Source organism: Glandiceps talaboti, chromosome 5 (genome assembly GCF_964340395.1).
Source record: "Glandiceps talaboti chromosome 5, keGlaTala1.1, whole genome shotgun sequence".
NCBI lineage: Eukaryota > Metazoa > Hemichordata > Enteropneusta > Spengelidae > Glandiceps > Glandiceps talaboti.
This window is the reverse complement of record NC_135553.1, coordinates 24,224,639-24,241,066: the sequence shown is the minus strand read 5'-3', so window position 1 is coordinate 24,241,066 and position 16,428 is coordinate 24,224,639. Positions and strand designations below refer to the sequence as shown.

The following is a 16,428-nucleotide window of genomic DNA, read 5'->3' as shown; positions in this document are numbered from 1 at the left end:
AAGCTGGAAGGGACTGGGAAGATGTTTTATTTATTCCGTATATTTATTGCAATTCATTTTTATTTCTCCATGTCACTGTAATACACTACTATACTATGTTTTATACCATACTATTGTATCGTCATGTATATGATATAGGGTTAATGAATTACAGTCGTTTGATACATAGATTAAACAGACGCAATGCGATATAATTGATAAAATTAGAATAAAGAGAAAGGATGAACTGAGAACATTGAAAGATAATGAAAGGACATACAAATAACGGTCATTACTTAATAACATCAATTGAACACACCTCGTATCTCTGTCTGGTCTATAATTAAAACATAATTATAATATTCTAGTTCACGGTCAACGAACTTTTGGGCGAGACGAATAGACCAGCATAAATAAATGTGTCCATATGCATCCATAGGTTATAATATAGCGGACGTTTGTCACATGTCCATTCTATGTTGGTCAACAGTACATACGTACTGGTAGTAATCGATGATTGCTTACCATTATTAAGAATACCTTGTCTTTAAAAACCTAAAGAATACTCTAGACATGTGTTAGATTAGTTATTATGTATATTGTCGAAATTACACTAGGCTTAGATTATTAGATATCATAATTGGATGATTTTAGAAATGAATAAATACTAGGCAGAATTCAGCATACTTACTGATAACAAAGCATTCTGTACTCGTTCTGGATAATCATCGTTGGGGAAACAACCCAATGCTGGCCTATTGGCGAATAATGCCTAGGGTGGAAAGAAACACAAAAATTACAGTATCACTATGCTAATGCTGCAATTCATAGCTTTTGAAAATATAGCGAGATATCCGTCATTTTCTTGTTTGCGGTTTTGTAAATTCATTTATTGAGATAGTAAATGCAAATCTTTATGTCCGTGAGTGTATCATATAATGCTATTATACTTTAAAAAACTCAATGACACTAATTATTCATACACGCCATTTTGAATATTAACAATCCGTAATCTAATTTGAGATGTCCGACAGAAACATAAAAATACCTGAATAAAATATCAATGCATCAAGTTTGAACATGTTTTTTTTCTTACCAAATTTGCTGGATCCTGTATTGCCTCTATAATAGCTGGATGATTGTAACCTGGTCGAAAAAAGTCAAATGGAAAAATGATATTGATATTCATTTCTTTGAATATGACAAACGCCCATGTTGTGTGGCAAAGTTATTGTGCTATGTGTGTTATTACTGTATGACCTTGAAGATGAAGGTCAAGACTCTAGAATCTAACACTATACCTCAGCTATAGCTATCAGAGCAGATACTTGAATGGTATCTGATACAAAACATTATAAGTTAGAGCAATTTGCTATTTGACCTTGAAGATGGCAGTCAAGATCAAAGGTCAACACAAATATGACCATCATTTTGCCATAACGGTCAAGCTCGCGTGATTAAGTGACGTGGTGTTTCAGATTTTTGCCAAGTTTTGTTGGAATAGCCTGATGCATGTCTGTCTGAGAAATGAGAGTGCATGCACGGACGGACGGACGGAATCCAATATAGCCCCCTCTGGGAGTCACCTGTTGGGGCTAAAAAATACATGCAATAGATATCACGTAGTCGTTTTTTTGTCGCAATCGTTTTTTTGTCGTAATCATTTTTTGTCTACCTTATTAGTGTGAACCTTATAAAGGCTTCGTATCCGTATCAATTGCTATCTCATGAGATAACCAGTGCGGTAAATTACAACCCGAGCAATTGAATAAATATACGTTACAATACTTCTTTACATAGGCATTTCTAAAGGTCATGTAGTAAACTTGAATTTTTTTTAATAGCTTTTTGCAATGTATTGAGTTACAAACACAGACTTAGTCAATGTTGTTTCACGTTGATTTCTCAAGTAGGAAGTCATGATGAAATTGTTTTATAAATTTAACAGCCAAAATAAATACCCAACCATATATGGCCACCTAAGAAGTAGGATATTCGAAGAGTGACATCATTCCAAAAGTTCCTTGACCCAACGACGCATAACTGATTGCGCCATTATTCCTATAGCGTTAGCAGGAGTACTTACTGTTCTCATACATAACAAATGCCATAAAATAAACTATTGATTAGCAACTTTACCTATGGGAATAGAAGATATCTGTGTGAAGGCATCCAGCAATCGATTACCATCAGCATCCACTAGGTAATTGCCTTTACTCTTGTTGTAATCACAGAAATAGAAGACGTGACCAACGTTCTAAAACAGACACGAATGCATAACATATAGTCAGTAACCGTTTATTAATAACATACATTTGTCGCATCTCAAATATGTATAACAAGGTACGCTTTCATTCGACCATGAGAGACATGCACGTGATCTAACTCACTGGTCTAACTCTTGTGTCTAAAGGCCACAAAACAGAACTACTACGCCGTAAAATATACCTATACACAACCACTGTTCGCTAATATACCTATACCCGCCAACTGTTCGCTAAACCCCCGACATTATGATGGAATCTTCTGCATATTATGGCAGTTTCGCTTGATGTATCTAGAATACCGAAAAAACCTCATATATTTTAACATGCAAAGGTATGCAAAGGTATAGATTGCAATTCATGTTGACTTCACGATTACCGTTAACTTAGTTATGTTTACGAAAACAAACAAACAAACAAACAAACAAACAAACAAACAAACAAACAAAAATAACAAAAACAAACAAATAGACAGACAAAAATTAAATAAATAGTGACAATCATCCACAACAGAGTAATTACAAATGATTATCAACAAGAAGAATTAGTACATGTTTTCCTATATGGGAAATGGTGACCATTTCGCGATATATATAGGAAAACATGTACTAATTTTTGGTGTTGATTTGTAATCACTCTGTTGTCGATGCTATTTATGTATGTATGTCCACCCTGTGGACAAACGTTGGGGGATTGTATACGTACTACCCGTATTTGAACAAGCATGATTGACAGCAGATCATTGAACTTTTCAGTAGGAGTAACAAACAAGCCCCAGTTTGATCATGTTTTGTCTAAAATTGTATATACCATTCTCAAGACACTCACACGTCCACACATACCAAATTCAGTACGAACATCACCTGCTGTATGCTGCTCATTGTTGTCATGATGAATGGAGGAATCAGCGCATTGTATGCATTCAAATGTGACAATACTACCCCCATGATGTTAGGGGCCTTATATACCCCTAGTTCGCCAAGGTAAATACTTACATGTGTCAAAGTATGAGAACATAAGAATGAATTATCAAATGATCTTCCGTTGATATTCATTCATTCAGTCTTGTTTAATTAAATTATAAGGGTTACTTTGACTACAAATTTCTTGCACTAGTTGTAATAGGGGTATTAGACAACCAACAAATTTGAATATATACATTCACTGAAAATTATTAAAATACCAATAATTAGACACTGTACATGTTAATCAGTGGTCGATATTATCCATGAGTAGTACAGAACCAGGATGAAATCATGATCGCGATAATGTTCACGTGTAAGCTATTACGAGTTAGCTATAAGCTGCGTACTTAACAGAATATTTTTAAAACGTTCCAGTTGCAGCTTAAATGAGTTATGATTATCTTCTCAATACAAGTTTTGCTATTACATTTGTCAGATTGCCATGGCTACCAATTGTAGTGACATCTGTGTTTGCATTAACTGCACGTTCTCTACTCAGAAGATGATGACTACTTATCAGATAAAACATATCCTATATTTCTCCACCTTTGAACTGTTCCTCACAATATACATAATCTAGCATGCGTCTAGTAATAAATTTTTCAAACACAAAAATTCCCAGAGGAATTACTAAAGGTTACAACAAACACAAAAGAAGTAAAATACAATGAAATATATCTAAAGTATACATTTAGAAATAAAAAAATAAAAAAGTTAAAAATTAATAGTAATAATAATAATAATAAAATAGAAAAATAAATAAATAAACATATAATAATATCAATAATCTATTATAAAATTGAAACATAGTAATGCGTTGAATGAGTTATAGTAGGTGTTGATGTCTCATGTTTGAGCATATACTTATAACGTATATAGTGTGACATTAATAATAATATTATCGTTAGTCATTAAAGATATGAATTTTTAAATCATTCGCTAAATTTTCCAATGTGGGCACATACAGTTTAATTTTTTTTAAATTAACGTTTGTCTGAGATGGTGATATAACGGACAGGTTAATAAGAAATGTGCCTCATCTTCAACATTATTTGACTTACAAATTAAACATGTTCTTTCCTCCAGGGGAATTTTTAAGTATCTTCCTATTGTGTATGCCCAATCTGAAATGTCACAATACATTACGTAGTTTACTGTCATTCAATTTTGTTAACTATTCTTCAAGTTTAAAGTGAGTCTTGAACAATCTGTATCTTCTCAGTTTGTTTTATTATTTGAATTATGACGCTTTCTTTTGAAAATTTAGTATTCGTGTTAAATTGAACATTGCTCATCAGACATCTTTGAAAGATTCTCAATATTGTACTGAACCATTTACTTTTTGTATTTATGTTAACTATGACAGACTCTTTAAGTAGTGGCTTCGAGGAATCAATTGTATGATTATAATATTAAAATAATTGTTTTTTTAATATATGCATATATTGGATAACGGCCGAGTTCACCATAAATTTCGATTTTAGGTGATGTTTGGGGATGCCTAGGACAAAACGGCAGAAACTCAAGCTCGATTTGAGATGACATGCTACTTTCACTACCCCACACATCACAGTCATAAGTTAGTAAAGGACGGATTAATTTGTCAAAAAGAGACAACGTTACTGGATTATTAAGATAAGTTAGATTTCAATGAGAGTAAGGCCTTGAGTCCTTCCTGTTGTAGATTATTCATATCTTCTTTAGATCTGCCATTAGTACAGGACTAAGTACTTAAATCTATTTACAGTTGTAATTTCTTTTTCTTCGTAGAAAAATAAACTATTAGTTAAGGAGTCTATTTGACTTATTGAATATCGTGACCTTTGTCTGTATTAACAGTCAGGTGCCATTTCTTTGTATGGTTGCAGGATTTGTTATTACTATTCTGAAGACCTTCGTTTGACTTTGATAAAATGACAATATCATCTACATACATCCGACATTTGATTGACAGGTATATTGTCCAATGTTGGTGGGTCTCAATTCTTAGGGTTAAGAATAGAGGGCAAGTCACTAAGATATAAATTAAACAAAGTAGGGCTTAAATTACAGCCTTGTTTGACACAAGTATTGGAGTAAAAATATGTAGTTAAACAATTTTAAGTTTTTATAATTTACATTCTCATACATGCTTTTGATTATTCTTTCCATTTTTTTCCATTTACTCCATTGGTCAATAATTTCTGAAATAATCCAACACGCCAAACACTGTCAAAGGCTTTTTTCGGGTTAATAAGACAGGCAAATATTTTATTTTGTTTGCAATTGTTTCTAGTTCTACCTTTACTTTTTTCTTTATCTTGATTTGAAGTTTATTTACTTTCATACAGATATTTGTTAACTATGGATTTTAGAATGTACAGATTGTCTGTCATACGACGTCCTGAATTACCTAAAACCAAAGTAGTGTATATGGGGAATGACAGCAAGATCTAGGTCAGTGCTAGTGGTCATACTACTTAAAAGTGAACAATAGACAGTCTATTTCAATTCAATCTCCCACGATTGACAGCACCATACGCATAGATTTGAATTTGAATACATGTTGGTATATAAATCATGAATGAATTTATTTTAAACTCAGTGGCCTGATTAGTGGCCTGAGCTGATAAACAACTACCAGACTCAACCATGCGCTGTTTTACATGGCATGGTGACAAGGAATGCTATGCATGACGCATCAGAAATATCATGACGGATTACCGCAATAGTTTTACTAGAATATAAGGCCATGTCCAACACTGCGTTTCATTTCGAAAAATTTACATAGTACTGTCACAGATGACATATTTATAATTTCAGTAAATTCAATATTTTAACAACATCGCATGTCCTAGTTTGACTGAAAGGTCAACATACCGTCGTCTCATGTACTCGAGTACGCTTGGAATCTTCTTGTGGTCTGAATCCGATATCCTTGAGACAGTCTGTTGACCTTTCAGTTAAACTAGGACATGCGATGTTGTTAAAATATTGAATTTACTGAAATTATAAATATGTCATCTGTGACAGTACTGCGCCAAGAGACAATTTATCAGCATGCACGTGCGATGTAACCATGTGGTGGAAACCTTTTTTTTAAAAACAGTTTACAAAGGCAATAAGTTATGGCGAAAAAACCTGACAATGATTTAGGCATCACAGTTTGTTTTCTATCTTATATTCAATTTTTCTAGTTTATGATTGTCATATCATTTCCTTGCAACAAAGAAAAAGTTCGAAGCAGAGCAGCTTGAACGTTTAAAAAAATGTTTTGTTAGGTACAATATGGTACCCCGTGAACTAGTATCGCATCACCTGTGGATAAAAGTATTTTTTGTAGCTGTAAACATGATAATTCAAATCAGATTGATTTTTAGGTCCGCACCCTAAATGGCGGTCACGATGTCAACATATTTCTGTATTGCTTGTGGATAATATCGACCACTGGTTAACATGTACAATGTCTAATTATTGATATTTTAACAATTTTCAGTGAATATATGAGTTGTCTAGTACAGTTTTAACATGGTGACAGATTCAAATCCTAGTTTTTGCTCAAAATTCAAACTTACCACTACACTACCACTACACTACCTATGGATAATTTTGACCACTAATTAACAGATACAATGTCTTTTTACAAGTAACTGACCAGTTCTAGTGAAAAAACATGTAGATTTGGTTACTTGATGCAAAAAATGTCCCAGTTGCATCTAATGCGGGTTTAAAAGCTAATAAAATCATTGTCTTCTGCTTGTAGAATCCTTAGTTGAGATCTCTGTCAGTAGCTATAGATAGAGCATGGCTTAAGAGGAGAAATGGGAGCACTTTTACATTAATAAGATGAAACAAATCACCCAAAACAACAACAACAACAACAACAACAACAACAACAACAACAACAACAACAACGACGACGACGACGACGACGACGACGACGACGAGAACAACGCGAACAAAACAAAATGAATCTTAACAGTCATAAGTTAGATTACAACATGTAATTACCTAATTTATGACGGGGCTACGAGTCATTTTAGCGGCAGGAGTTGAGTAGAGAGTCTATAATCTCGTATAACGATTTTGAAAATCACGATAGCAAGTTGTGATAGCAAGTTGTCGTAGTTTATACTAAGACAGACACAGATACACACACATCCAGACTTAGATATCGATACGCACACTTTAAGACACAGACATGTACATGCACGTTTATAATTACCTTTGTGACATCGTCCAGTTTTTTCAACAGTTCCTGCAATAAAAAAGAAACAGAAGACATGCTATTGTTAACTTCGAAACTCTTTTATCACTACCAGTCATTATTTTGTCCTAAAATATCAAAGAACTTTAACCTATCGACATTCTGTAACAATACATCTGTATGAGGCATACATGTTGCATTTGCCATGATATTTAACAATGCGTAAAAATGGGGACTTTTATTTGGCCACGTTGTTCTCCTAGAGTAGGTACTTGGTGATAAACAGCTGCCCGTTTGATTCAAGGTCGTACATTAATAACAAAGTTTACACAATAACAAGATCAGATTCATGTAGGTGAAATTGGATATATCTTTGAATATTTACTCCAAATTTCAGTCGGTCATAAGGACCGATACGTTGTTGTAATTCTGAAAAACTGTTGGTCCGAACGGAAATCTGTTGGTCTTGGGCCGAAGGACCGGCGTTAATTTCGCACGCTGGTCCCCGCTATGATTGGGTTTTAAGGAATTAGCACTACTCTGATCACGCAACAACACTTGTGAACCTAAATCAAACAGACTTAGATATGTTGTGTCTGCTTGTCGGACATGGAACATGCCTACAACAATAAAGGATTGGTCGGGTATGGGGGATCATATCAATATGAAAATGGATATGCAAATGTATGTCATAGAACACTGTCCTAATACCAACTCTGAATGAGATCTGTTCAAGCATGTCTGAGTTATGGCTTTGGACATGGAAAATTCACAAACAAAATGGCTGCCAGGCAGCCATATTGGATCGTATCATGACGAAAATGGATATGCACATGTATGTCATAGAACACTGTCCTAATACCAACTTCGAATGAGATCTGTTCAAGCATGTCTGAGTTATGGCTTTGGACATGGAAAATTCACAAACAAAATGGCTGCCAGGCAGCCATATTGGATCGTATCACAATGAAAATGGACATGCACATGTATGTCATAGAACACTGTCCTAACACCAACTTTGAATGAGATCTGTTCAAGCATGTCTGAGTTATAGCTTTGGACATGGAAAATTTGCAAACAAAATGGCTGCCAGGCAGCCATATTGGATCGTATCACAATGAAAATGGATATGCACATGTATGTCATAGAACACTGTCCTAATACCAACTTTGAATGAGATCTGTTCAAGCATGTCTAAGTTATGGCTTTGGACATGAAAATTCACAAACAAAATGGCTGCCAGGCGGCCATATTGGATCGTATCATGACAACAATGAATATGCACATATATGCCATAGAACACTGTCCTAATACCAACTCTGAATGAGATCTGTGTGAGCATGTCTGAGTTATGGCTTTAGACAGGGAAAATTCACAAACAAAATGGCTGCTAGGCGGCCACATTGGATCGTATCATAAAACAAATTGACGTGCATATGTATGCCATAGCATGTTGCCCCTGTACCAAGTTTGAAAAAAATCGGTACAGGCATCTCCAAGAAACGGCTGCGGACGGACGGACGGACGGACGCACGGACGCACGGACGCACGGACGGACAGACGGAACCCAATCCATAAGTCCCCGTTCCGGACTTCGTCCGCGGGGACTAAAAAGATACTGGTAACTCTTGGACTCAACTTCTGTGGGAATCCGGAGAATACAACCTACATATGTAACATAAATCATATGACATTACATGACTTTGGAATGAATTGCCTTCTAACGGATAAAAACTATAACGTTAGAAGGGAATTCATTCCTTCATTCATTCGAAACGGACTGTGAAGAAAATATATACCAAAAGGAACCTTCAGTTTTCACTGCCCTGGGATTGGGCCGGTAGTTTTTGTGTCTGTTGACTTAGTGAAATAGACTGGCCCCGCCCCCTGTGAGCTCTTCTCGAAACAAATCCCCCCCCCCCAAAAAAAAAAACCCCAAACAAACACACAAACGAAAACAAGGTTCGATGACCCTCCGCACACAGTATTATGTAATGTCTTTACGTACGTACGTACGTGCGTCGTATATAAAGATAATTTGAATTTCTACAAGACTGCTCCTGAGGTTTAATTTGAGCCACAACTCAATGTCAAAAATGAAAATTTGCTGATTTATGATTGTCCCTCTTCTTTGAACACTGGGAGAGAGAGAGAGGGAGGAGGGAGGAGGAGGGTACTAATTGTTTATCCCCAGATTGTAAAACCGAAACAAGAGATTTGAGGTCTCCCGAGCATCTGTTCCAATATTTCTGGATAAATTGCCCAAATGTAGTAAAAATACCCAACATAAATAAAAAGACACGTAGTTTCGAATTACGATGCGTTTCGAGAAATAAAATATGACTAGTAATACGATATGCTAGATATATTGGTTGATAGCATATGAATAATTCAAAACAGATTGGTCGTGAAAGGTATTTAATATGATGCCTTATGCAGTCGATAGATGCAATTCGTACAAGAAAAGAAGATGTGAAGAAGTGAAAGGGGCCGTGATTCATGATATACTGACAATTATAATATTGATTTTTTTTATTTCGAGGTCAGAGGTCATTTATTCAATCACAAGTCAGAATACACGTGGTTTAATTTACAACGTGTGCATTTTTCACCAAGCGGTACGCGATATTCTTCGTAAGCTGCCTTTTACTTTTATTACTACCATATACAATGTCAATGGAGCATATGCATTCTCGCAAGCCTGAGCATGCATTTCTGCTGAATCGAAGCACCGAAATGTATACCTCTTGGTCTTGCACGGTGCCGTAAAAGAGGCTGTGCTTTACGACGATGAAATGGAGCAGCTTTCTGATATATCAAAATTAATGGCAGTGGCTTGTTCCTGTCATCAAGTGGTCAATACCTTGGGTATACCATCCACAGGGGCACAGTTAAAAATATCGGTGGATTTTGTTACAGTTGTGCAACAGGGGGATTCTGAGTATAGCAGCTGCTCTTCTAACATTGTTATTGTAATTATTATGCAGTGTTATCCAGATACTTACTATAATATTTAAATGTATCAACTGTTTGCAGATATAAATATCTCAAATTAATATAACCAATTGATAGAACATTTTGGGCTACCCAACGCTGAAACATTTACCCAACCCAATACCAGAACTAATAGCCATCGAGGCACATATTTACCCGATGATAATGACTCGGTCGCGAAATTTAAAACGTCTAATGTGGTCGCTACTTTTATTTCATTCCCCGGATTATTTTTTAATAAAATAGTCACAAACAGTACAACCATATGGGTTGTAGGCTTATTTTAATCACTGGGTATTACTTTACAGGATTTAGAGAATATATTATACATTGTATGTATACCCTATATGGTGATTGGTGAGTTAGTATTTATACAAGATTGAGCATATGTATATACAACACAGTATGGCGGCCCTACACCGACTGCTATTATTATTATTATTATTATTATTATTATTATTATTATTATTATTATTATTATTATTATTATTATTATAAAAACTATTATTACTATATACTTATTATTTAATTATTATTATTATACGTCAATAGTTTGGGAAGGTTTGTTGAACGGCTAAAATTATTTACGAGTGATGATGATGCAAGAAGGGGTGGCTAAAACATTGCTTGAGTTTCATTTGGCGGGACTTAACATCTTTTGAGAAAATAGGGTGAGAGGAGCTACAGTATTTGTTTAACCGTAAATTGTGTATATTTCCTAACTGTAGCTATGCAGACAAATTGCAAGAGATAGTATCAAGATGACTGAATAAGTTCTATCTAAACTCGACCTGAAATATTTTGCTATCATTATATATGGTTTGTTTTTACATCCTGTCAAGCATTGTGAAAAAACGACCTACCTACCCAATGTGATGGGTTAGATTGCTCGTTGAACAGCTTTTTTTTTTATTTGTTCTGGCCTTACATATGATATTTAATTGTGTATGCTAAAATAGATACTATGTAAATTGCATGCAAATTTATGTAAATTACTATAATCCAGTCAGTTACCTTTATTCTGATGCTGTGGAGGTATTGCTAATGCATAAAGACGTTTCCCATGCCATCGATCCTATCGACCTATAAATCGACTTGTATTTAGGGATAGTTACGCATTAGGTGGCACATACCCGTATTACTTTCTATGAGACTACCCCCGGGCGAAAAATATCCCCGAGGTAAAATTATCTCTTTTCATCTCACCTTTGACCTGGGACCAGGTACAGTTGTCTTCATCAAAGGTGCATCGTATTCGTCTGGAAATAGACTGGTAACCTGTGACCCGTGGCGGGCTAAACAAAGAAAGCCTGGTTCATTTAATTTGACAGTCAAAAAGATGTTACACGTGAATCAGATGCACTGTGATAACATGACAGTTAACAAAAGCAAATATCTCTGGTTGTACAAGGTGGTCTCGTGGTTGGCCTTTTAATACATAGATTACTGATATTGGATTCCATGCTTTCCTTTCCAACAATATATCAAACAAGTGTTGGACTTGGATGCTGCACAGTAAACACGGATCAGTCTAGGCCTAAATAATGCAATGTTTTTCAGGAAACCTTTTTTTAAGGTTTGGGAACAAAAACATATCTCGAAAGCTACATGACACTTGGTGACTCTAAAAACTTGGTGGGGATGATTCTGGAGATGTTATTCTGCAGTTATTTGTCACAATATTTTGACACAACTGGCCTAGCAACCATGACCACGCCCTTAGCAACAGTGAAATGATGATGTATATTACATAGATAACAACAAGGATGGGTAGGCAAGTGAATAAAGATTCATGTATGTAAATATGCCTACCAACAAGCCCACGTCCATAGCAACAGCCAAATGATTGTATATATTGTAAAGATGAAAACTGGGATGGGTAGACAAGTGAATAAAGATTCAAAAAATGTATGCAATTGTGCCTAGCAACAAGATCACCTTCATAGCAACAGCCAAATGGTGGTGTCTATTGCAAGGGTTAAAACCAGGATGAGTAGGTAAGTGAATATTCAAAAAAGTATTCAAATATGCATAGCAACAAGATCATTCCATAGGAACAGTCAAATAATGATGAATGTTGCAAAAATAACGCCAAGGATTAATATGCAAGGGAATTAACATTCAAATGCAAGCAACAAGACCTCGCCCATATCAACAGCCAACTGATGGTGTGCATTGCAAAATTAATGATAGCAACATGGATTAATAGACAAATGGATAAGCATGCAAAAGATTAGTCTATCTGCTAGACCTCGGATGTTCTTCCGATACAATACGACACATGACCGAACATCACTATCGAGGATGTTCGGGCAAGCCCTCACTGCGCACTTCGTTCGCTTATAGTATCGAAAGAAAGCCCGAACGTCTAGCCGCAAGACTAGCAAAAGATGTATGCAGATATACATGGCAACAAAACCACGCCCATAGTAACAACCAAATGATGCATGGTGTATATTGCAAAGATAACAACAGGGATTAATAGACAAGTGGAAAGACATTCAAAACATGGACATATAAATACCTAGCAACAAGAACACGTCCGTAACAACAGCCAAATGATGGTGTATATTAGAGAGACAAAAAATATGGATGGTAAGGTAAGTGGATAAACATTCAAAAAGGTGACTGCACATATGCCAAGCAATAAGATCATGCCCATAGCAACAGTGAAATGGTGATGTATATTGCAAAAATAACAACATGGATGGTTAGGCAAGTGGATAAACTTTTAAAAAATTGAGATAATTGTCCCAGCAATGAAGATACTGCCCATGTGTATATAAACATTTAAATAAAAATAGTCAGAACTTTTGGAAACCCTTTGAGTTGAGTTTTGTTGAAACCACCCAGTTCTCATATGCATTTTTTAAAAAAGTATGTAATTGTAACGCCATTGGTGCTATTTTTGTTCCGTGTCATACGGTAACTTCCGAAAAGTATATTCGTTGTGAAGCATAGGAAGTTTTCTTTGGCGAAAATAGTCATGCACCTTTTGTTTTGTTTTCAAGGCATGCAGTTCAGAGTTGTCTTCATTGTAGTCACAGAAGTCGCCATAGTTGCATGATATACCTGACCTTACGTGACCTGACTGAACTGACTCGCTAAGGGGTCAACTCATTATATCTTTGTCAGTATTCATTCTCAAATCCTTGGTTTATTCATAGACCCTACGTCTAGGGTCGATGGTTTATTAGGTGTCCAGACACAATGCATAATCTAAACTAGAGTTTTTCACATTTGTAAACTGAAAAGAAAAGGGACAAAAATTTCGCTCTCCACATGCACCTACTCTCCTTGATATACATGTCAGAAGGTCGATGACAGGTAGGGTAACTAAACTAAACAATTAACCACACTACATATCAAACTGTTGGTATTAGATCTAGACTGATAACGTTGCCATCAACTCTCCTCTTTTCTTTTCTTTCCGAAGTCAACATGACGTTTTAAATGTAGTGACACACTTCGAGTACCATTTTATGGCATTTAGGCAGGGCCATGCGATAACTGAAAACTCACAGCGAAGTTCTAAGCACTATACTCGAAACGTGACACTGTCAGTGTATTAGTTCCTTCTGATAGATATACAAAATGAAAATAGGAGTGTCAGTGACTTCCCATGGTAGGGTAAAACTTAAAACATGGTCTTCATGGGGTCATTATCATGACATTGGCAATATTGTGAATTGTGTTAAAATCAGCCAGAATGGGTATAAAGAAACATTTTTCCTGCCTATTGTGGAACTATGTTTTTACTCCAATGGGAAGAAAACGACGATTCTATACACACATATACTCTCAGATACTTTCCAATTCAATGAAAATTTAAGCCTCTCTCAGAAAACAACCAACCACAAACAAAACAAAGACAATAAATCTCGTGAATACCCGTTGAGAATACATTTATTTTGAATTTAGTCTGTGAAATGCAAATGAAATGCACGTAAGAACGGTCTCTTGTCTACTATACACCCTACCCTGGCAGTGCCAATAAACATCACCTTGCCAATAAACAATCTGGAAATGCTGAAGTTGTCAAATATGATAAACCATAAACATCGGCGTCTTACAGACATGCAGCTGGCTACTGGTTATACAGCTGGCTACATAGTAGTCAGTACATACAGTGTGTTGTGTTGGCATGCTTCGCATCCATCCATTATGCTGGCGGAATCGGGAATAGTCAGTTTCTCCGGCCGGAGTGGGGGTCGGTGGATTTTCCATTGGACCAACAAAAAGTCACTGACCCCCCCCCCCTTCCTCTGTACAATCGAAAACAGGCTGAACCCCCATCACTTAATTCTAAATCATGAATATGATAACCCATATATCATATTTACATGATAGCTTATAGGTATTTGATCATGAGTGCACTGTTTGGCTATGTCTCGCAAATACTTTTAGAGAGCAACATACTAATGATTCTAGGACAATTGCCCCCGAAGGACAACTGCCCCCCCCCGGACAATTGCCCCCGAAGGACAACTGCCCCCCCCCCCCCGGACAATTGCCCCCGAAGGACAACTGCCCCCCGGACAATTGCCCCCGAAAAATACTTCCAATACAATGGTATTTACACAACCACTAAATATAGAAAATCACGCCATAAGATCACGCCATCATAAAAGTTATTATATACTTTTCTCTAAAACCAATCATGTGAATTTCAGTTACATCATGTTTGCCCAGATTCGTCATCGCCAGTCTATTTCTGACCTATGGCCTACAATGCCGAAATGTAGAATTTATTCCCACAATTCCGAAATACGATATTTTGGATCGTAACACAGGTGCAACTACATGGAACGACATCAAATACAATATCAGGAAAGAACCAACACGACATAGTTTCAACTTCGTGTTTGTGTTTAGTGAGTAAAATGTACGCAAATTGCGGCGGTAAGTTGCCGACGGTGACTTTTTAGTGAATGACAAACCCGTACATCTGAAATACTAGTTTTTTTTTTCGTTCGGGGCAGTAGTCCGGGGGGCAGTTGTCCTTCGGGGGCAGTTGTCCGGGGGGCAATTGTCCTTCGGGGGCAGTTGTCCGGGGGGGGGGGGCGATTGTCCGGGGGCAGTTGTCCTTCGGGGGCAATTGTCCGGGGGGCAGTTGTCCTTCGGGGGCAATTGTACGGGGGCAATTGTCCGGGGGGCAGTTGTCCGAGGGGGGGGGGGCAGTTGTCCTGTTACCATGGTGAATATATTTTAAAATGAATTTAACAGCATCTTGACATGCACCAATGGAAAAGCTAGAAATATGTTCTTCCAAAAGGTAAAGGTCATCATTATAGTAAAGGTCAGCACATCTAATGTTTGTATCGTTAGTAGGGCGATCGAGTTGAAGAGTTTCTTTACTTTTGAGTCTTTGTAAAAGGCAATTTTTAGATTATAGATTTTAGATTTAATTTATCGTTATAAGACAGTATCATCTGAACTTAGCAATTAACTTAGAAAAGTTTAATAACATGACAGTAAAAGTTGGTGCATCTGATCGATTGTTGGTTGACTGCATGAATGACATCTGAGGGTGAGGGAATAGTAGGGGGTCTCCCCTAGTAGATCTGGAGATTTGTTGACAATTTTTAGGTTATTCATAACATTTCACAACTTCGAAAAGCTAAAGTTAATGTAAGTTTTAAATGAGTTTCACATGACACATAACATAGGCCAGGTAGTGTGTAACATTGGTAATTAAACAGGGTACCCCCCCCCCCCCCCCGACTTACTGGCAATTACAAAAGCAGGATGACTATTGACCACCCTACCATTCCGCCCCCTGGTTACATGACCGACTTGATTAACACTGTAAACCCGCAACTCGTTCACTTCGTGTACCCCGTTATAATACAAGTAATACGGTGAGCGTGCGTTATCGCGAGTGGCGCAAGTCTTATGGAACAGTATACCACTTCAACTGTCGATAAATTCAAGAAGGACATCAAGACACATCTGTTTGCAAGAGCTTTCTCCAACTTTTACATTGATCTACTATTGTTCCTGTTCAGCGCCATAGAACATTACGTCGTATTGGATTTTG

The 16,428-nt window shown here is 36.5% G+C and overlaps 1 protein-coding gene across 1 annotated transcript in view; it reads right to left on the bottom strand.

Annotated features, from left to right (window-relative positions):
• The window catches only part of LOC144435216 (4-aminobutyrate aminotransferase, mitochondrial-like), a 29,983-nt gene that overhangs the window by 9,628 nt on the left and 3,927 nt on the right, over positions 1 to 16,428 (bottom strand). Inside the window, exons 2-6 of the mRNA XM_078123798.1 lie at positions 11,595 to 11,683; positions 7,413 to 7,445; positions 2,119 to 2,236; positions 1,076 to 1,125; positions 671 to 751 (exon numbers count right to left, since the gene is read on the bottom strand). Coding sequence (XP_077979924.1) covers positions 671 to 751; positions 1,076 to 1,125; positions 2,119 to 2,236; positions 7,413 to 7,445; positions 11,595 to 11,683 — 371 coding nt within the window. The remainder of the gene's footprint in view (positions 1 to 670; positions 752 to 1,075; positions 1,126 to 2,118; positions 2,237 to 7,412; positions 7,446 to 11,594; positions 11,684 to 16,428) is intronic.